General features: G+C 44.6%; 1 protein-coding gene, 1 long non-coding RNA gene and 1 pseudogene across 2 annotated transcripts; 2 read left to right on the forward strand and 1 right to left on the reverse strand.

Moving 5' to 3' along the window:
* Positions 1-913: 913 nt before the first annotated feature.
* LOC136501514 (noroxomaritidine synthase 2-like) lies at positions 914-2,771 on the reverse strand. Its single transcript, XM_066497039.1, has one exon. It carries the CDS (start codon positions 2,739-2,741, stop codon positions 1,173-1,175), a length of 1,569 nt encoding a protein of 522 aa, XP_066353136.1. The 5' UTR covers positions 2,742-2,771; the 3' UTR covers positions 914-1,172.
* Positions 2,772-4,735: 1,964 nt separating this feature from the next.
* On the forward strand, positions 4,736-6,982 carry LOC136499578 (uncharacterized; annotated as a pseudogene).
* A 2,876-nt stretch (positions 6,983-9,858) lies between these two features.
* Positions 9,859-11,986, forward strand: LOC136499029 (uncharacterized). Its single transcript, XR_010769864.1, has 3 exons — positions 9,859-10,650; positions 11,580-11,650; positions 11,777-11,986. It is a non-coding gene; the product is annotated as an uncharacterized lncRNA (long non-coding RNA).
* The last annotated feature ends 11,540 nt before the right edge of the window (positions 11,987-23,526 follow it).

Below are 23,526 nucleotides of genomic sequence, written 5' to 3' on the forward strand. Positions count from 1 at the left end.
CTCCAAAAGTTATGAAACTTTGTAGTTGACCACTTTTTGATTTGAAATCATCTTGTCATGCAAAACTACATTTGAATCTCTCAAATTAAAAATTCGAATTTTTCAAACGACCTCGGATGGAAAAACTTCCTAAATGAAAATTGTAGATCTCCAAAAGTTATGAAACTTTGTAGTTGACCACTTTTTGGTTTGAATTCGTTTAGGGCCTCAAACAAGCAATTTACTCTCGGTTTAGTATATTATATGAGGATAGATAACGGAATCTAGACACAAGTGACGGTGTAGTGCAGTTGTAGAGCAGCAGACACGCGAGGGAGAGGTCGTGAGTTCGAATCCCGCTGGCCGCGTTAGCCGCAAAATTTGCGCAAAAAATACAGCGACTTCGATGGCCGGTGGCGCTGGATAGAAGGGCGCTGGCGGGTGGCGGCCTCCCCCAATTTTTTTTTTTGCTATTTTTAGGTTTTTTCGCATTTTCATTTTGCCGAGTGTAAATCTTTGCCGAGTGCTTTTTCGGCACTCGGCAAAGGCTTTGCCGAGTGCCCAACAAAAAGCACTCGGCAAAGGCTTTTTTGCCGATTAATTCTTTGCCGAGTGCCTTTTGCCGAGTGCGGCACTCGGCAAAGCCTTTGCCGTGTGTATTTCGGGCTTTGCCGAGTGCCGCAGGCACTCGGCAAAGTGCTGGTTTCTAGTAGTGTGTATGTAAAGCTCCCCGCAAATTTGTGCACATATAATTTCATCAAGTAAATAGCCTCAATGGCACATATGCACAAATTAAATCTAGATAGAACGTGGTGAACTCTTCATATATATAGTTCCGTGAGGTGCAAACGTGTCAGTTAAACAAACGTGATGCAATATAGCATGTGATTCATACAAATTAAGAATAAGACAAACACAAAACATCATCACAAGCTATGAACAAAGCAAGCTAACATAGCAACCTTACATAGCACAAGTGTTCCGTTAACTAAGCACACCACAAAGTTCTTACACTTAGCACCACCACAAAGTTCTGACATCACATAGTCCACACATTACATAACACAATGTCTTACTTGCCCACAATACAGAAGTTCTCATCACACATAGATAGGGGATAGATAGATAGATAACATGATAAAAAAGGATAGGGCGACGAAGCAAAGCGACAATAGCAAATTCTCCACAGTGTTTCATTCTTGGACCCTCTTCTTAACCTTGACCATGAGCCCGTTCTTCATTTGCAGAATAGTCGAGAGCTTTGGCTCAACAGCATGCACTTCCAACACCTCCATATCAAAGTTCCACAGGACGTTGGCGGCGGCGGTCTTCACCTGCATAATCCCGATGTCCTTGCCGAGGCACATCCTTGGCCCCGAGCTGAACGTCAGGAATTTATGAGAAGGAACGTATTGCAGTTTGCTTCCATCATCCGAGAGCCACCTCTCTGGCCTGTACTCCTGGCAGTCATTGCCCCACACGGGCTCCATTCTTGCCATGGCGTACAAGGAGATGAGGATGGTGTCCCCAGCGCCCACCTCATCGCCGCTTGGCAGTGTATCGTCGCGCAGCACAGTCTTGCGCTCGAACGGGGCTGGAGGATAAAGCCTCAGGGTCTCAAACACCGCAGCCTGCAAGTAAACTAGTTCTTTCATCTCCTCAGGCTCAAAGGTCACCGTGGCCGTGGCATTTGTTTCTTTATAGGTGGCGGCGGCGGCGGCGGCGGCGGCGGCTTTGCAAGATGCGATGGGCGCCAGCTCCTTGCGGATGCTGGACAAGACGGAGGGGTTCCTAGAGATGTTGTAGAATAGCCACGACAACCCCGCACCGACCGTGTCCCTCCCGGCGACAAGATAGCTGATGAGGGTTGCCTGGAGCACTTGGTCGTCGTCGCCATAGTTGGGGTCATTGATGTAGTATGACTGGATGTCTAACGAAGCAGCTTCATCTTCTTCCTCGCCAACCGAATGACGACGGGTCTTCCTTGTCTCCATCATCTTCACGACGAATCCACGTAGTACTGCCTGTGCCGCGGCGATCCTCCTCTCTGGACCAATGTTTAGCCGTCTCATCACCTTCCATACTAACGCCAGCATCACGTGCCGGAACATGGGCACCTCCATGACGGTGTCCATGGCGTCTGTGACGTCAACAGGCGGCATGTCTGGGGACAGGAGACCAGGGTCCAGGCCAAAGACTGGCTTAGCAGCCAGATCGAAAGCATACCTCGTGTTCAATTGCTGCATGTCGAACGCCGTTCCAGCGTTCGCCATGTCTGCAAGGAAGGGGAGCAGGCCTTTTCGGACCTTGTCGTGGCAGAAATTAGTGATGGATGCAAGCATCCTTGGATTGCTTAGGATGCTCTGCATCTTAGCGCGATGGCGGCGGCAGGACTCACCATCAACTGTGAAGAGGCCTCCTTTCATGACGTCGAAGACCTCTGCAAACTCCTCACCCTTGGGGTAGTTTGCATGGTTTGAAGTGAAGATGTGTCGGACATTTTGTGGGTCGCTGGTAAGGAAGTATTGCACTCTCGTTCCCACTGGTCCGTGCACCTTGTAGTTGCACGTAGAGGCAGAAAGGCCAACTGTGATAAATTCGTGCAAGTTGTTGACGTTGGCAAGGATGCCTGGGAGGATGCCTACTACTGGCCAGATCACTGGGAGAATCGGGCTATTTGATCTTTTATATTTGATATAGAAGTACGATGGAACAAGGAGAGCAGCTATGGGGATCAGTAGTGCTGGAGACCATAGAGCCATTGTTATGGACACGAATGTGTATATGGTGTAGCGATATATACAAGATGGGTTGCCTGATGGCTCTCTATATATAGAAGCTTCAACCCTTGTGCAGTGTACAAACGCATGCCCATACGTGCTATCTACCTGCTATCTGCCATTTTTCCGCTGACGGTCGGGCCCACGTCGCCTGAATTATATGCCCGCGATTCCTTCACCTAATCATCTATACAAAGTAGCATTTAGAACATGAAGATGTTATAGCAGATCTTCTATCTCATCTCTTATGCGATAATTTTAAAAGATCTCCTAAAAACAACCACCTTTCTCCTAGATAAAGGAGATGATTACCTCTCCCCAATCCCTAATAAAGAAATATAGGGGAAAAGTTTTAGGTGATCAGCTACAACAATGCTCTGTTATATCCTAAATTTATTTTAAGCTACTGTCATAAAATAACTTATAAGAGATGCAATATAAGAGATATGGTAAAGTTGCTCTAACCCCCGAAGCCATGAACCCTCACATTTCATGCACCTAAAGCCATGCATTTACGGTTGCTTCGGTAACACAAACAATGAACACCAAAAGCCATGCATTTACGGTAATCACTACCGGAGACGGCTTCTTTGCCGAGTGTCCCAGACTTTGCCGAGTGCTTTTTATCGGGCACTCGATAAAGGGGCTGTTTGCCGTGTGCCAGAGAGAAAACACTCGGCAAACAACTGGCACTCGGCAAAGAATAACACTCGGCAAAGACCAGGTTTGCCGTGTGTCAAACAATAACACTCGGCAAAGGGCCGCCGCCGTTAACGGCCGGCAGCCGCCGTTAATCCTTTGCCGAGTGTCTTCTCCTGACACTCGGCAAAGAGGCTCCTTTGCCGAGTGTCATTTTTTTTACACTCGGCAAACCATATTTTTTTCACTTTTGACCTCTAAACTTTTTCTGCAGTCCTCAGACAATACCTGATACTCCATATTCCAATGTGGCACATTTCTCGAACTTTTTTCTATATTTCTTTAATTTATTTCATTTAATTGAATTTTCTTGGATAATTCAAATTATAACTGCTAGTCATTCGAATAATGAAAAAAATGAATGGAAAATGATATTCATGTTATTTAGTATAATGTGAGGCCGTATCTAGGAACAGACCACCAATTTCGAACATCTTGTTCACGAAACATAACCACGAACTTGCGGTCGAGTTGTTTTTAAATTCTATAAAAAGCAAACGAAGTCCGAAAATCATGAAATTGTTATATATATGTGGTTGGATATAATCTTGTGCATGTCGGCCATCGTGTTGTTCATATATATGTGCATGCCCGCCATCGTGCCGTTGGTTTCTTGCATGTTTTGGAAACCTCACCGTGCAGGGGAGGTGCTGCCGAAATTTTGTATTGACAGTTTTATGTTTCTTTTTTTGTAGAGAAGAGCCCGTCGGAGCAGAGCCGGAGTACCTCGGTGACCCTGATCGTCTTCCTCGCCGCTGCAGGTCTGCCTGCACCGCGTCGCCTCGCCACTGCACCGACTCGCCACGGCCCCGCTAGCCAGACTCCACCGCCACCCTAGGTATAACCCCTCTTTCTGTATCATGGTCGTAGATCACGTAACCCAGTTAGGCGTCTCCCGTTCGAAAGAGATACGGTTTAAAATATGCAGATATTTCCATATCTAAAACCGTATCTGTTTCGAATTGTCCACATTTTTTGGACAGCCCGCGGATGCGTAGGTGGGGTTAATTTCCATGGTCTGCTCCAATCCGAGACAGAGTTTCAGCATCATCTCCCTGTTGTTCTCCGGATACACACTCTCCCGGGCAGGATGTGTATTTGGAGAAGAGCGGGGAGGTGCTACCGAAATTCTGTCTCAGATAGGAGTAGAGCATGGAAACTAACCCCACCTACACATCCTCGTGTGGGATTAGGACCTATCATCACCTATTAGATAGTAGGAACGTCGTGTAGATGCAATTGATGTTTATATTGCTCGGCGCTATATATGTTAGAGGATGGAGGACCGTGAGTGGATGTACACGGGCCGCGCAAGTCAAGGTCAGGTAACCAATGAATGGATCGACAAGACCGATGCTTTCTTGGAATGGGCATTTGGCGTGGCTGCTAAAGGAGCGAGTAAAATTTGTTGTCCCTGCAGCAAATGTGCAAACAGGAAAAGACAAACGAAGAAGGTCATGGGGGAACATCTTTGGAAGAATGGATTTACGGCAGACTATACCAGGTGGGTCTACCATGGTAAAGCCGATCGTATGAGAGATGAGGTGGTGAGACCACGCGTCGAGGATTATGATGCTGATGCCGGGGTAGCAGACATGTTAAATAACTATCACGAGGCATAGTTCGTTGAAGGACATACGGAGGAGGAGCTAGAGGCAACCGCAAAGGCGTTCTATGACATGTTTGCTGCGGCACAGAAACCCCTTCACGGCCAGACAAAGGTTTCTCAACTAGATGCCATTGGACGCATAATGGCGTTAAAGTCCCAGTATAGCCTGAGTCGAGACACCTTCGATGGTATGTTGACAGTTATTGGCAGCCTGCTTCTGGAGGGTCACCTTCTGCCAAAGAGCATGCACGAGTCACAAAAACTCCTTCGTGCACTTAAGATGCCGTATGAGCAGATACATGCTTGCCCGAAGGATTGCGTCCTATTTAGGAAAGAATACGTGGAAGCAAAGTACTGTCCAAAGTGTAAATCCTCTAGGTTCGTGGAGGTAGATTCTGGTGATGGCCAGAAGAGGCAGCTTGACATTCCCGTGACAATCCTATGGGACCTTCCGTTCATACCGAGGATCCAACGGCTATACATGACCAAGGAATCCACGAAACAGATGACATGGCACAAAAATGGCAAATGATACAATCCTGACAGGATGGTACATGCATCCGATGGTGAAGCATGGACCCACTTTGATGGCATTCATCATGAGAAAGCTAAAGAGTCTCGTAATGTACGTGTTGCGCTGGCAACAGATGGGTTCAATCCTTATGGAATGATGGCTGCCCCATACACATGTTGGCCCGTGTTCGTTATCCCCCTCAATCTCCCCCCCCCCGGCGTATGCTTTCAACGACAGAATGTATTCTTGTCGTTGATAATTCCTGGACACCCAGGGAATAATATGGGTGTGTTCATGGAGCCTGTGATTGATGAATTGGTCCGTGCTTGGGAGGAAGGGGTATGGACATACGACCGAGATACAAAGAAAAACTTCAAAATGCATGTTTGGTACCACTACTCCCTGCATGACTTCCTGGCGTATGGGATATTCTACGCCTGGTGTGTTCGCGGGTAGTTTCCATGTCCAGTATGCAATGAAGGTCTGAGGTTCATTTGGTTGCAGAAGGGTGGTAAGTATTCATCGTTCGACAAACATCGACAATTCATCCCTCTTGACCATGCATTTAGATGGGACATCAAGAACTTTATGAAAGGTGTCATAGTGACAGACCCTGCACCACCGATAATGACTGGTGCCGTGGTTCGTGAACAGATAGATGGCCTCATGGTCAATCCAGAAGGTGGTTTTGTGGGATATGGAGAGCAACATATGTGGACTCATAAGTTGGGCTTGACTTGGCTCCCCTATTTTGATGACCTTCTCCTTCCACACAACATTGATATAATGCACAATGAAAAGAATGTCATCGAGGCACTTTGGGCAACAATCATGGACATTCCTGACAAGGGCCCGAGGTGTACAACAATGCGACCATCCACAACCGCCTTAGTGAGTACACATCGATGGCAAGGGAGGTCCATGGGTCAGAGTACGATCCGAGCACCGAGGACCTTGATGGAGAAGTCATCATGAGGGTGGGAGGAGGCAAGAAGCATGGGCGGTACTGGATTGGCGACGGCGCAATCGACTCGGCCGCTACTCCTAGTCTCTCCCAAATTCGAGCAAGCAGCACGAGCAGGAGCCCGGCCATACGACCTCGGTAGGACACTTCACACCACCGGGTGGAGGCAGTCGAGGTTATTCCTAGTTTATTCGTCGTTCATTGGTTTTTTCATACCTTTCCTTTGCATTATTGTAACATTGGGGGTGAATATATTGTAGGCCCAGCTGGAACAAGAGAGGAGGATACGGGAGCAGATGCAGGCAAAGATCGAGAGGGTGGAGGCCGAGCGGGAGGCCGAGCAGCGGAGGATGGCGGAGATTCTTCAGTACATGCAAAGTCTTGGCGCTATTCGCTATTCGCTCCACATCCACCTCCTCACGATTCTACTCCTATGAGTATAAATATTTTAGTTTGTATGTTCATGCTTACGGTCAAACCTAGTGGAGTATGAAAGTTTTATTCATGTATGGTATATATTTATCTTGTCTCACACATGCAATCTCTTCTCCTTTGTGCAGAATCAATCGGCGACATCGAACAATCCTCAGGCTTCAGTGAATCCTTCACCAAATCAGTGATGATACTTGTGGTTGTTAATGATACTTCTTTTTGCAATTGTGGTTGAAGATGATGGAGCACTTGGATTACCTGTGAACTTATTTGTGATATATTGTGAGACATGAGACGTTTGTGATATATATATGGTGTTGGTGATATATATGTGCTGTTGATGATATATATGTGATGTTGGTGATATTTGTTATATATATCTTCTGTTTGTTTGGATGAGATGTAAAAAACAAATAAAAAAGGTTTTTTCAGTCACTTTGCCGAGTGCAATGGCCATGACACTCGGCGAAGTGACTACCTAGGAACTATCTAGGAACAAGCTTTGCCGAGTGCAAAGGCCGTTGCACTCGGCAAACATCAGAGATTTGCCGAGTGCCACGGGATAGGCACTCGGCAAACATTACATACTTTGCCGAGTGTCTTTCCGGCGGCACTCGGCAAAGTGACCACCTTTGCCGAGTGTCTAAGTCAACGACACTCGGCAAAGCGAGGACCTTTGCCGAGTGCTTGACCTTGGCACTCGGCAAAGCCGCCGCCGCGGTGGCGCTCACCGTCACGGCCACTTTTCTTTGCCGAGTGTCGGATTGGCACTCAGCAAAGTCTTTGCCGAGTGCCCGATAAAGTGCACTTGGCAAAGAGGTCTTTGCCGATAAACTGTTTACCGAGCGCCCTTTGCCGAGTGTAACACTCGGCAAAGGATTTGCCGAGAGTATATCGGCCTTTGCCGAGTGCCTGAGGCACTCGGCAAAGAAGCTGTCTCCGATTGTGAATAGTACCTTGACTAGTTGAGTAGAATAATTCGACTAGTTGCTTACCTTGTGTAGCTCAATTAGTTGAGTAGCATCATTCGAGTAGCTTACATTGAGTGCTATAATGCTTAGCTTCACTATGCCAGAATTCATAATCACTGTCGTACTATCACTGTCGGTTTGTGGTTTCAATCGACAATGATAGCACAACCGGCAGTAATTGGTGGACTATCAGTACCGGTTCATGGCTTTAACCAGCAGTGATAGACATGATACTATCATTGCTGGTTGAAGCCACGAACAGACAGTGATAGGTCCACGCTCGTGGCTTGAACCGCCAGTGATAACTGCTTTGCATAATAAAATTATACTTTTTCATAAGAGATTAGATTAAAATAAACTTTATATTAAAATTGTAGAGTTTAAAGAGATCTAAACTTTGTTGTTGATGGCTTTTTAATTTGAGATATTTTCGAAGTTTGAAATATTCAATATATGTTCTTGGATCATATTTGACATGATTAACAATATCGAATGGAGACAAAGTCAACATCAAACTTGCAGTACTCAATGAGATCTACAACTTTGCAGTTAACAACCATTTCATTTAAGATTACTTTGAGTGTCAAATATATAATACAAAATTAAAAAAAATGTGTAGTTAAAAGAATAGCATCGGCTGCATAGTTACATGTGTGTCATAGCTCATCTGGTATGTGCGCTTGAGTTTGTATCTTAAAAATACGTATTTTGTATCTTTTTATCACCTATCACTGCCAAGTTCTAGAACTGGCAATGGCTCCATTTCTGGTAGTGACTCATGACTGTCGGGTTAGAGTAAGCAACAGTGATAGGCAAGCCCCAACACTGGCACTTGCCCCACTGCCAACAGTTTTCTATCTTTTTATCACCTATCACTGCCAGGTTCTAGAACTAGCAGTGGCTCGCTGCCGGGTTAGAGTAACTGTCAGTGATAGGCAAGCCCCAACAATGCCACTTGCCCATTGCCATCTTGTTTTCTAGTAGTGATGAGAGGTTAAGACCCAGGAGTGTGATTGTGTGTTCCGGGGTAGTGCTTGTTATTCTTCTTGCTACTAGAATTGTATGCGGAAGGCTTGCTTTGAAGTGCTAGGTTAGGCTTCTAGTTCCTATTAGGGATCATTTTTGTGTTTAACATTAGTGCCTACTGTTTGTGTTTTTAAGAAATTTTAAATAGGTTATTCACAGTCTATAGCCGTCCATTAAATCCTTTCAACAATCCTACAAGCATTAACCATATGCCTACGGACCTAGAATGAATGTGGTTGTGAAGATAGATTTCTTTCGGTAGGTTTTGCATTAATAATTGGGACCTTGAATGAATGTGGTTGACGCTGTGCTAGGTGCCTGATATCAATTGGCTTCCTCAGGTATTTTCAACAGTTGTTTTATTGTGACATGATGTGCATTCTTTATTGTATGAGAAACAAATACAATATCAATATGTGGTTAAGAATTATTATAGAAAAGTATTTTCATCAACTATACATTCATACAGTTAATACGAACCATTAAGTTTTAGTTATTGGGGTGACGGTGGTGGTGGTGTTTGTTTTTCTTTTCTTCGCTGTAGGCAGCCTCTCAGCGTTATAAGCATGTAATTTATGTTATGTTAATAGAGTTCATTAAAAAATAATTCAGAACAAACAGTTTCACATACTCGTGGGTAGAAATATAGTAAGCCCATAACTCTTAATAGCAGAGCTCTAGCTGGATTTTTTTTTCTTCTGTGTCCACAACATGGACACGTCCAGTGTCTCTATATATCAAACCAGTTTGCTTTGGCCGCCAACCACGATAGCCACGGTAGCAAATTGATTTTGTCCCGTTGGATCGCTGCTTCCACGTTCAGATTTCGTTTTCTCTACTGTTCTATTTTGTGTGGTATGGAGCCTTCCATCATTTACTCACCATCTCTTTGTTGTGCCCGTCCTCATCCTCATTCACCCCCTCGTCCCCTCTGTCGCCCGCCGCGGCGCTGCCTTCGCTCCTCCCTCATCAGCCGTAGATCTGCTCTTTCCTTCATCCCTCCCTCTCCCTCTTCCAGTGGCGGCGTAGGCGTGGCGGCGCGGGCCTGCCCCGCCCCTCGGCGTGGCCGTGCGGGCCCGGCGCCCTCTGGCGCGGGCGGCGCCCCTTGCAGCGGCGTTGCGTGGCCGGCGCTACCTCCCCGGCGTGGCTAGGCCCCATGCGGCACCTCTGCCACGGCCCCCCAGCGCTCGTCGGCTCGGGCGTGAGAAGACACAGGTGAATGTGGCCTCCCTACCTTACTGTCCTCCCTTTCCCTCGTCGGTGCCAGGGTGCAGCGTCGATCTGTGCTTGTCGGCCTTCTTTGCTAGGGTCGATCCGGGGCCTCAATGGCCGGATCCGGTCTTTTCCCCACCAGATCTGTGTAGACCACCAACAGTGAAGCCTGGGGAGCCCTGGACGACGGTGGCATGGGGGATGGCCGCGCCGGCCACACGATGAGAGAGGGCTGCCTAGGTGCGCCGGCACCGTCACTCGACCTCGATAGGTCGACGTTGGTCCTCCGGTGCCTGTGGCCGCCGTCTTGGGTGCCAGCCACGCCGAGTTGCTCCCGCTGCTTGTCTGCCCGGTGCCGGGTGCCGAGACGCTGCAGGCCGCGTGGGATGCGGTGTGCGCGGTGGCCGTGGGCGGCCATGTCAGGCTGTTTTGTTGGGTGCTTTTCTTGTCCTGCGGCTTTCGAGGTGAGATGCTTCATTGAGTTCTACGTCTTTTGGGGAGCAAGATGGTATGCTGAGCTAATTTCAGGGAAATAGTACAGTCCAACCAGTACATGTTAGTGCAAAGTGCAAATAATCCATTATGCTACACATATGAATCTATTACAGTTCTGCATGAGCAAGGACAAAATGATATTGATGACTGAAGAATTGAGCTGTGCTTGCATACAACTTTCTTTAATATACTTTTAGCGATCCTACTTATGTATGTTTTAAAAATAAATTTGAGCTCAAATATGCAATTTGCTGTGCACTGTTCATGTTGTTAGCTAACTGAGTTACATATACCTTCGTGGTATTGAACACAGTGGTTAGTGAAATTTACTAAAATTTTACAGTGCAGTGATTTCTTGTTCAAAGATGTCCTATCTTTTAATACATTGGCCACTCAGTTTGTAGCTCCAAAGTGTTAATCAGTATCTTTGGAATATGTGTTGGCACCGCATGTTCTTCACTTCTTTCGGTTCCTGTAGGAGGAGCACTACATGTTTAGCAAAATCAAATAGGTTGTCGCTTATTTAGTTTGGATCTTTTCTACAGAGCATATAGACCACGGTCTACATCAATAGGGTCTACGTAGTGATATGTATCTGCCTTCTGATCCTACAGCAATGTGGATAATAATGGTGTTGCCTCCTGGAAGTAATTTAGATAACCAAGTAATAGTAGATAATCATCCATATCTTCTTTTTGTTGGTTGCATGGTTAATTAGCCCAAATATATTATGCAAGGGCTCTAGATGTTCAGCCAATGATCTGTTCCTCATAACGAAAGCTGCAATAAGATGCATAACAAGGACACTGCGTTAGTAGAGTATGGTAATACTAATCAAGCATATATGTTCCTTCTATTGATTTCATGCCCGCTTAATCCTACTATTATATTATGCTAGGGTTTGGATGCTCATGGGCCCACATATGTAGAGAAGAAAGCAGATGTGGTGTTTTGGGTTGGCTTTCCTCAGTAAGCTATCCTACTTAGTGTTTTCCTAGCTATTTAGTTAAATATGTGTGCAAAATGATATGTTTTGCCTAATGATTCGTGTTCATGCAACATATTAAAGAATAAAGCAAATATCTATGATTACAGGTTCCTCCTCCAAGTGTACAACTCGCTGACATAGAAGGATGCCAAGAGTTCATAAACACTGACAAAAATAAAGAGGCCAACGCCTGCATCTTAGAACTCAGAGAAACCAAATATGTTCACATTTTCTTATGCCATACTGATGTTATCACCATATTGTCAGCCATATATATTTATTTGTATGTATATTCAAAGATTAGTGGTGATGTGGAATTGCTCCCTCAGCTTGTTTATCAATATCATGGTACTGTTTATGCTCAAATTTAAAATTAAGACTGCCAAGATCATTGAGAAACAGTGACTCCGTGTGTACATGGGACCTTATCTATTTCTTTCTCCTACTATGTCACTATGTTATACCACACTGTGCTTACATAATCTATGACCACAGTAACACTACATGCTTGTATGTAAAGTTGTATATAATAATGTATTATGTTTCTAGCTTCATAGCTTATCTTTTGACATGTCCATGTACCACATCCCAGTAAAAATTATCTATTGCTGGCCCACGTACGACGTGCGATGGCGCGAGCCACGTACTAGTTAATACTAATAATGTGTTCCATGTCCGTATGTCTCCATTAAAAGTATTCTCTCACCTAACTTATTTAATAAGGATTGAGCAATCTGTTAAAAGTATTCTCTCACCTAACCTATTCCACCAACACTCTAAAGCTAGTGATCATGACCACTAGAACCGATGCTTTTCTTGGTTAATTAATACTGGCTCCGTTTTAAATTGTAGAATGTTTTGCTTTTTGTTACATATTCTTACTTATATATGTAGATATAGTGTATATCTAAATATCATACAATTTAGAATGAATGGAGTACAAAATAGAGTGGTGTTTAGATATAGAATAAAATAAAAAGGATTATTCAGATGTTCCATATGTTTTGTTACTAGCTAATACTCGGTATTATATATTATTGCTCAGAGCATCCTTATTACGCTGGTCTAACCAGGCCAGAGAATTTGCCACATTAATACTTACACTGTGGGTGAATGCCTGTTACAGAATGATGCATGCACCTAAGCTCTAGCTTTACTGTTGCTTTCGGTGAGTAAGTGCATGAATACTGACAGCGTCATTGTTGATAGCACTGAACACCGAGGTAGTCGATCTCGACGGTTCTAAGCCATGCCTGCCTCCTCTCTTAGATATCGAAAGCTAGCAGCCTCGTCGTTGATTCGAACTCCTATGGACACCAGACACGGGCGGCCTGGTGGTTGTTTATAGATAATGGAAAATATCATCTGACTTCATTCAACTTAAGACCTGTTTGAATGCACTTTATTCACCACAATTCACATGTGTTGAAATGGATTGGGATGAAAATTGAAGCTAACAGAGGAATCAGGCCATGCTTGTTACAAGGAATCACATTACAAGGTTCATAACAAAAATATTCTTGAATGAATAATTCCATCCACCACCTACATGCACCATCAGGAAATATCTGCCGACACACCCTGTCATCTAGCCCTACAATCACCTATACGTCTTGACGTAGATGCATCGTCAGTGCCCTATTATCTTTCAGCATTAGCTGTTTTGTCTTGGGTCCTTAAATGAATGTGGATGTGAAAATAGACGCTGCAGTAGATGCATGAAATAAGTTGGTCAGATCTTTCCAACAGATTTTTTATTGTGACATGACTATTGACGGGCCCAGATTTTTTTGCTTGGATATTCAAAATATAAAAGTGTGTCAAAAAAATATTTGACAACCTAAACTCCTAAAATTATAATATTTGGCATTTATAACACCACACATTTCTAAGTATACAATATATAACACACATAATTCAGCATGATTTCATAAATTCATAAAATTTGAGCATAACTTGAAATTGTTTAACAATTAACATAAAGAAGTGCCAATATTTTAACATACCTAAGTAGCAACATCCGGAATGTCATTATTGTCTTCATCACTACAATTTGATCCATTTAGGCAGATAGATTCATCACCTTCTATATTCTGCTGTGCATATATTGATCAATGATGGAGTAGCACTGTAGCACCAAACCGGACCACCCACCACCGTACTTTTTGGCATCCATCGTGCAACTCCTAAGGCCCTGTTTAGATTGAGGTTAGGAATCAGTATTTGGCACTATAACACTTTCATTTGTATTTTATAATTATTGTCCAATCATGGCTTAACTAGGCTCAAAAGATTCGTCTCGTAATTTACAATCAAACTGTGTAATTAGTTATTTTTTAATCTACATTTAATACTCCATACATGTATCCAAAGATTTGATGTAATGGAGAGAGAGTGAAAAAACTTGCAATCTAAACCAGGCCTAACAAATAATGTAAGGCCAGCAGCCAACGGCGCATGATCTAGGTAGCGCAGTGCCGGTTGAGACAAGACTAGAACACAGATAGCCTGGTGATGGCTACTTAGCTAGATGTCTACATTGACATTATTGGACCTTGCCACTTTAATTTTCTTTTGTAGGCCAAAGACCTATGCTACTTAGCTAGATGTCTAGATTGACATTATTTTTCTGGAGAACATGTCATAGTGACACATATTTTACTAAGGGGAATTAAAAGTTGTTTACACGACATAGCTACGAGAGACCCCATAGCATAGATTACAAAACCACAGAGGTAGTAGTTAGCAACCTATGACCAAAGCAATAGGAGAAAGAAGAAGGCAGTAAGAAAGGGACCCAGCCCTCCGCCTCAAAACCTAACCGGCTGGACCTGTGCAAGGAAGAATACATCAACGCAAAGGCTGCCAACAAAGGGGATGAAGCCCTGATGGCAAAGCAACCACTGAGAAGAGACGAGACAAACATCCAGTAGTACGGAGGCAAAGCATCTGCCAAAGGTGACGAGAGTAGAAGCGGCAAAGTATCCGCAAGTTTGGGGCCATCACGCACTCAGCAGCAAAAGCATCTACCTAAGAGGGGAGACCGATGTGACATCGTGGCAAAAAATCCTCTCCTTTACGTGGGTCCCACCGGTCCTGTAGATGATGACGGGGACAGCTTCACATTGCAACCCTGTTCGCCACTGGCGCTATGCGCGGGCGTCGTCAGCCGGTCTCGGTGCTCCATTTCGTCTCGGGCGGCAGTATGGTCAACAGGTACCCCTGTCGAAAGCCATACGGGGGTTAGGCAACATAGCGCCGGCATGCCCGACACTATTGACGATGTGAGCCCCCAAGTATGGCCCGTCGTGGCCACGGGTCACGTCGAGACGTGTCCTCTCACTTCCTGGTGTCAGACGTTTGACCCTGGCTCGTGCTCTTATACCCGTTGTGGTTGGAGGCGGCACAGACCCTATGGGGCCTGCGTTCCCGCTTGAGACCGAATCCGTATCCTCAAGGTCAGGCGAGGTGGAACCCCCCTCCCCCCCGAGGGGTCTGGCGAGACAAAGCCCATGTCCTCGGGGTCAGGCAAGACGGAGCCCGCACCCTCGGAGTTGGGAGAGATGGAACCCGCTCCCTCGAGGTTAGGCGAGATGGATCCCGCGCCCCTAGGGTCAGGCGTGATGGAGCCTTCGCCCGCGGTGTCGGGCAACACGGTGCCTATGCCCTCGAAGCACGGGCAAGGCGGAGCCTGCGCCCTCGGGGTCAAGCGAGACTTTAAATATGACCTTGACCATCCGGGCGAATTAGCGTTCATGGCCATATGGACAGTTCCATCGAGCATACCCCAAGAGAGAACTCGAAACAATCCATGTTTTACATCTAGAATCCAATAATGAGCACGAGCTTATAATACTTAGTACATTTCATACAACATAGAGTCTTAGAAATTATTTATTACAATACCAGAGTTTAGAGTGCAATAATTAAACAGTGGAATCACAATAACATCTAGCGGAAACAATACATGGATCCATCTGTGCCCACCAGAAGAATTCTCCACACAAGATCTAACTCTTCAAGCTGCACCTACAACAGGGTAAAATAAATCCTGAGTACACAATGTACTCGCAAGACTTACCCGACTAGTGGGAATATCTTCCCGATTCTCAAGGATATGATGGGCAATATGGTTTGTTGCTTTCTTTTGTTTGTGAAAAGCATTACTAATAGTGTGCATCCTTAAGGTCAAGTTTTATTAGCAGTCATGATTACTTCATTTGCTAACTATTCTAGGTAAGCACATGTTCTACCTTAAAGCAAGGGTTGAGCAATCATAACTATTTTACCATCTTTCACATTCCAGTTCTTACTAGGTGCTAGACCATAGCCAAGTTGTACCGTCTCATGAAAACATCGATTCATGAACCAATGTATCACAGCTAGGTACCCCAAAACACACGCCTTGTTTGTACCCCAGGCACAAACAAGACCAACCCATTTTACTCCTATCGAGGGGCTAGGTCCCCGTCCAAACTTGGACTCTAAGCCCCCCCACTTGAGACCCAGTCTCAGTGTGGTGCTTAGACCTCCACATTTCCCCGCCTCCAATCAGTTGGTCTAGAAAGAGCCGAAACCCACAACAAGAGTGCAACGAGCCTTCCCGCACCCATAAGCAAGTATGTGCTCAGGATAATAAGTATGTGACATGACTACCATCCATAGTAACAGACGGTCCTCAATTGACACGAACAGGGAAAACAGTGTAACCAAACTAAGCCCCATGGCCGCGGGACACACTTGTTACACCCACCAATAACCCATGCCATATCTCTGCCCGATCTCTATTTTCTTTTCACCATTTTATTATGAGAGTAATAATAACCACCCATTGTGAGTAACGGCAGGTTACTCACGCTACCGACAACCTAAGCATAGCAGCTACTCGAACCTGCACTAGTAGGACTCATAGGGTAGATATACATATGCATGTGGTTTTCATAAAATTCCTGCAATGTAAATGGACAACTCATATATATATATATATATATATATATATATATATATATGGTGGATATGAAAAATAGAGGTTATGCACTGGGGTTTGCTTTGGGCAGGCACGGTGTCAGTTGAGTCAGTCAGTGGCGGCTCTAGGACCTCCTCCTGCAAGAGAATCTCCTCCGCGTACTCCTTGATGATCTCCTCGAGCTCGTGCTCGCTAGTGGTCACGATTTCCGCCGACTCGTTCTCTATGTGCATGCGATGATGATGATGCAATGACTTAGTACTTAGGCAACAACAACTGTTAAAATAAGAATACATATGCCATACTAACAAGCTAGCTCTAATGACTAAGATATTAAGCTAACCATCAGCTCTATCAAATCAAGTGTCAAGCTCACCCTAACAAGTGCTTTATTTCATAAGTCAATATTATTCTCTTATTCATATTAAAGGTTTAAGAGATATTTAGCTACCCTAATAAACAAACTATCTTAGGGCTACAAAATTTACAGTAAGCACTTAATAATACAATGAAGCTATGGTAAAAATTTCAGGATCAAAACTACTACCAATTTACCACAACAATTACTACAATAATTACCCTAATAATATTAAGCACTTTCAAACGATTTAATAGCCCTTAGTTCCAACACATATATGTATGAACTAACTATACCAACAGATAGACAATAATTTTAGGAACCTAACAAAATTTGATTTGCAATTTTTGGGCACCTACATGATTTTATATTAATTACCAAAGATCAACTCAAAAATTGAAATAGAAAGCCATTACTAATTCCCTAAGAAAAAGAAAAACAGATTCCACCGCGTGGCCCACAAACACGCGGCCCACGCAGGCACGGCCCACGCGTGTGATGGCCCACAGCTAGGGAGCCCGCCTGCTGACTCTATTGCAAAAGAGCCCTCAGACTTCTCCCAAATTACCCCTAAGTTCTAATACTATTCGTCCTCAATCAGCTAGTGGCCATGGAACCATATGTTGAGAAGCACCTGGACGAGATCCGCGCCGCTCATGACAGATTGCGCATGGAGGCATGGGTCTAAAACAATACAAGATTAGTTTCATGGCGTGGATCAAAGAGCAGCAGGACATACCCCATGGAGAGTCCGCTGAAGTGAGGCTTGCATCCAGCCCATCCACCCAAATCACCAAGTGGCAAGGGTATGACATCAATGAATACAGGTTCCATATGAAAGAGAAGGACAAGAAGAGCGCGCCACAGAATAGTGGTGTTTGATATGAGGGCATCGACGAGTGGACGAGGGAGACCAGGACATACTTTGGGTAGATTGAAGAGATATAGAAACTTGACTACGGCGGTGATCTATAGTTAACTGTCTTCCGATGCCAGTGGGTCAAACCAAAGGGGGTTGTCATGGATGACTATGGGTTAACCAACGTGGAGCTCCAAAGTGTCAGCTACAAAGATGATTAGTGCGTACTAGCAAGCTGTTGTGTGCAAGTAGCCTACTATGGGTAGCTCAAGGAAAGCAAAAAGCACGTGGTTGTGTCAGGAAAGTAGAGGATTGTGGAAGCTGATGGAGTCCAGAGCCCCAAAGAATACAACAACTACGCAGAGCTCTCGCTCTTTATCGATCATCCACGGAAGATCAAGGTGGTCGAGACCCGCTTCAACAAGACCAAGTTGATGCCTTGGTTCCGCCCCGACGGTGAGAAGAAGACCATGGGAGCACATGCAGCAAAATGACATGTATGCCACATATATGTAATAATATTGTCATTTATTGATTAACGAGAAGTTTTATGTAACTAATTATTATTGTAATGGAACCATATATATATATGACCGTGGGAGATCGTAATCTATACGTGTTAAGTGTTTGATTTATGAAAATAATTTGATATTTGTAATCTCTACTACTACTCCTACAACATTACTACTACTACTCCTACAACTCTACTACTACTCCTACAACTCCTACTACTACTCCTACACTACTACCACTTCCTACACTTCTACACTACTACCACTACTCTATTACTCCTACACTACTACTCCTATGAATTTAAAAAGCATGCCTACTGCTTGCGCATGCTGCTGCGTGCCTGCTGCTTGCATGCTGTTGTGCGCCTGCGTCTACTGCAGGCCCACGCATGTTGATGTGCATGCACGTGGGGACCGCCAGCGCACGCGAGTAGATTCAACACTGAACATGTCATACGGGTATTTAAAACAAAAGCTTTTGTTGTGAAAATAGTTTTCCAACTTATAGTTATATATAAGTGTTCAAAAATCAAAATTTTTATGGTGTACTGGTGATCACATCCCTTGTAGCCCACTTAAGGTCTTCTAGGTGGCTTATATATAATTACTAACTTAGGGGAAATTGATTGTTTCTATTTCGTCGTCCATGCGGCGTGATATTGCATGGGTGCCATTTGCTTGAATGGTAATGTATGGATCAATTGCCTCTATGCTAAGGTAAGTGTGAGTTGTGAGAGCATGACCGTCCAACCGTCGGTCTAGGGGAGAGCTAGTTGTGGTTACTGGAGTATTTACATGTTGCATACATGTATATATAAAGGTACTTAATTGTGGGTACATCTGTCAGGTAGTTTGGATAGCAAAGTATATATATCTAGGGATGTATATATGGAGAGTATCTTAGTTACTACTTTTGTTATTAGCATTATATCTTGTTGGGTTGGGCTGCAATGAAGTTTTCTGTAGGTACGCTAACAACGCACTGTGTAGATCGACTAGTTACTGCTAATTGAGAGAACGTATGTATGCCACCGTATATTCCGCTAAAACTTAAATTTTCTTAGGTTTGTGAGGACGTACGGAACGAGCATGCATCATATTCATTCATGTCATTCATATTGCATTACTCCCTCCCTTATAATTGCTTATCCCAAGTATTAAGTTCAGTCTCTCAGCAAAATAATCCTCTCACGTGAGTTGCATCCCTTTTTGATACAGATGGCCGTGCCCATGTTTCCTACTGGTAGCAGCACCTTTTTGGACCAGTTTGGTACTCCCACCTTGCTCTGGAGGGTGCTTAGTTCAGTTGGGTACCCGAAGGCACCCCGCTACACATGGAGGCAGGCGGTACCATTGGGAGATGTACCATGGTACGTCGTGACCTTTATAGTGTCGCAGAACCCCACGAGGCCGTTATGGCATGGGTGGAGCATTAAGACTAATGGGCAAAGCCCATGGGAAGCCGCTCAAGTTGCTGCCCTTGATGTGCTAATGGATATAGCAAGAGCTTCGGGGATGAGTTAGTGGGTGGACTAGCTTCATCCATTCCCCGAGTGGCTCCTACTGAGGCTGAGTGGACTCAAGACATTGGCCAGGCCTTGGTTCGAGGCCATGGTGAACGTGTTTAGAGCGACAATGCTAGAATGAGTGCTATGATGGCAGTCTTGAAGCTTTGTCGAGTAAGGCAGGACACCCTTTCTAGTGTACTAGAAGAAGCTGGCAAGGCAATGGCAGCCCAACACAAGTTCAGGTTGCGTGCCCGCAAGTATCGCCGTAGGGCGGAGGCATGTGGGCGAGCTCAGCAAGAAGTAGATGAGATTTGAGGTATTGCAAATTATCACCTCCAATAGTGGGGTCAAACAGCACGTGAAAGAGACGAGCTTCATAACCAGCTGATGAACCTCACTATAGAGAGAGATGAGGCAGCACAAGAGTTGAATCGTGTGACCCATCATAGAGATGCAGCTTTAGAGTTAGCAGAAGAAAGATGTCAGGGTTGGATCATGGCTAACCAAAATGCTTTCCAAAGGGAGCAAGAACTCCAAGAACGGCTTGAAGAGCTTTAGGTTGAGCACCATCAACTGAATAGTCATTTGTTTCCTATTCCTCACCCCATACCAAGGTATCCTAATGTGGGTGGACCTCAAGTGATTGAGGCCGATGAAGAAGAAGAGGATGTGCAGATGGATGACAATGCAGTTGAACCTACAGATGAAGAAGAAGAGGAAGATCCGGAAGAAGTCCAAGGTGTCTCCGATGTGGACAGCGATCACTTTGATGAGTAGTTAGTTAGCAAGTCTCACTAGTTAAGCTTTTGCAGTCATTGATGTAATGGACTTAAGTATGATGACTGATGTTGGATGTACCTTTTTAATTTGAACTTGGCATGTAATATACTTTAATTCGCTCCCTTCGGGATGCGTATCGTGTTGGTTAAGTTTAAAACTTGTCATGTTGGAATGCACTGCATATGGCGCTAGTAATCTAATTGATAATGTGGTGATTGGAGAATGAATTATTGCCTCTATTTATTGTATGAATTTTTCATTCTCTCTAGTAAATTTAGTTTGGCGTAATTACATTGTTCCTCTCCAATTTGCTGACATCACCAATAATTGCTGGTTGCGTATTGTTGCAGATGCCTCGCACTCGTTCCACTGGTGCGGCTGGTGATGATGATGACCTTCCACCGCCACCACCACCCACACCAACGGAATTGATGGCAATTCTTGTGGAAGGACAACGCACTATGGTTGAGGCTCTCCGCACGATTGCGAACCATGATGGTCGTGGTGCACGCCAAGGACCGGAACCAAATCAATACAGTGACTTCAAGGATTTCCTGACACAAAACCCTCTATCTTCAAGGAGGATGAGGAACCCCTACAAGCTAATGAGTGGTTGAACACTCTCGGGCAGAAGTTTCGTCTACTTCGTCTGACTGAGGTGCTGAAGATTGAGTATGCATCTCACCATCTGCATGGGCCAGCTGGTATTTGGTGGTGTCATTATCGGTCCACTATGCTCGCTAATGCCCAAATCACTTGGGATCAGTTCAAGTCTACTTTCAGGGGAAATTATATTCCTCCTGGTCTCATGGCAATCAAGCATACAGAGTTCATGAAGCTGACCTAGGGGAACAAGAGCTTGAATGAATACCTGCAGGCTTTCAATAACCTTGCAAGGTATGCTACTGAGTTTGTTGACACTGATGCCAAAAAGATCGCTAGTTTCAAGCGGGGACTTAGCCCCAAATTGATAAATACCATGGGAAATTGCAAGTGTGCTTATTTTAATGAGTTTGTAAGTGATGCTTTATCGCAAGAGAACAACAATGTTGTATATGCTGCTTCGAAGAATCGTAAGAGGGCCTATGAGGCGGGTGCCTCACAATCCAAGGCTCTAGTCACACAGAGGGCTCCATTCCATCCTCCAGCATTAGCTGCTAAATTCCACCCACAGTAGAAGAAGAATCCAGGCAGGACTGGGTTTCGCAAGGCGTTTATAGTTGCTCTTCCCAAGGGCACTACCAATCAAGGCAGTTCCAATGTGCCGCCAAGCAACATGTCGTGCTGGAACTGCAACAAGACCGGTCATTGGGCAAGGAAGTGTCCTTACCCTAAGTAGAATAACTACCAAGGTGGCTGTCAGGGGCAGGTGAACCACACTAATATTGCTGATATTCCTTCAGGAGAGGTAGTAACTGCTAGTAAGTTTCTGGTTGATCAACACCCCACAGTTGTACTATTTGATTTGGGTGCTTCGCATTCTTTTATTAGTCCCGCATTTGCATCCAAGTTTATGCAGAAAACATACACTATTGAGGGTGAGGGTTATTGTATTAGGGCTACCAGTGGTACTATCCCAACCAAGCTTGAAGTTGGGGACGTACAATTTGAGATAGAGGGGCGAAGTTATCAGGTTGATCTGGTAGTTTTACCGGGGCTGGGTATCGACGTGATATTGGGAATGAACTGGATGAGCAGTCATGGAGTGCTTATTGATACATCAACTAGAGTAGTCATGCTCAGAGATCCTGATAATCAGTAGGGTTTTCTAGTACAGCTACCCAGAGACATCAATCTTTCTTGTACGGCTAATGCGGTGCAAGCAAAGGCTATGGCAGATATCCCTATCGTGTGTGATTTTCTGGATGTTTTTCTCGATGATTTGGCCGGATTGCCCCCGGATCGAGACATGGAGTTCAAGATAGAGTTGCTACCTGGCACAGCACCCATCTCTAGAAGGCCTTATAGTATGCCTCCCAATGAACTAGCCGAACTTAAGACCCAGTTGAATGAACTTCTAAAGAAAGGCCTTATCTGTCCTAGTTCATCTCCGTAGGGGTGCCCAGCTATCTTTGTAAAGAAGAAGGATCAATCACTACATATGTGTGTAGATTATAGACCCTTGAATGCAGTTACAATCAAGAATAAGTACCCTCTATCATGCATAGATATCTTATTTGATCAGTTGTCTAAAGCAAAAGTCTTTTCCAAGATTGATTTGAGATCTGGTTATCATCAAATCAAAATTCGGCCTGAGGATGTTCCAAAAACTGCATTCTCTACAAGATATGGTCTGTATGAGTATCTTGTTATGTCTTTTGGATTGACCAATGCCCCCGCACATTTTATGTATTTGATAAATTCGGTGTTTATGCCCGAGTTGGACAAATTTGTGGTGGTATTTATAGATGATATCTTGGTCTATTCTGAGAATGAAGAAGATCATGTTGAACATTTGCGAGTGGTTCTCACTAGATTGCGAGAACACCAACTTTATGCAAAGTTCAGCAAGTGTGAAATCTGGCTTCGCGAGGTACCTTTTCTTGGACACTTGTTGTCCGATGGTGGAATTATGGTGGATCCCACCAAGGTGCAAGAAGTGTTGGACTGGAAGGCTCCAATCTCGGTCCATGAGGTTCGGAGTTTTTTGGGGTTGGCTGGCTATTATCGTCGCTTCATCCCGGATTTCTCTAAAATAGCCAAGCCTATGACTCGATTGCTGCAAAAAGACATGAAGTTTGTCTGGACTTCTGAGTGTGATGCGACTTTCCACACCCTGCGAACTCTTCTAACTTTGGGTCTGGTTTTGGCACAACCAGATTCGAGAAACCTTTTGATGTGTTCTACGATGCATCAGGTATAGGTTTAGGAGGT

The sequence above is a fragment of the Miscanthus floridulus genome, chromosome 13 (genome assembly GCF_019320115.1).
Source record: "Miscanthus floridulus cultivar M001 chromosome 13, ASM1932011v1, whole genome shotgun sequence".
Taxonomy (NCBI): Eukaryota; Viridiplantae; Streptophyta; class Magnoliopsida; order Poales; family Poaceae; genus Miscanthus; species Miscanthus floridulus.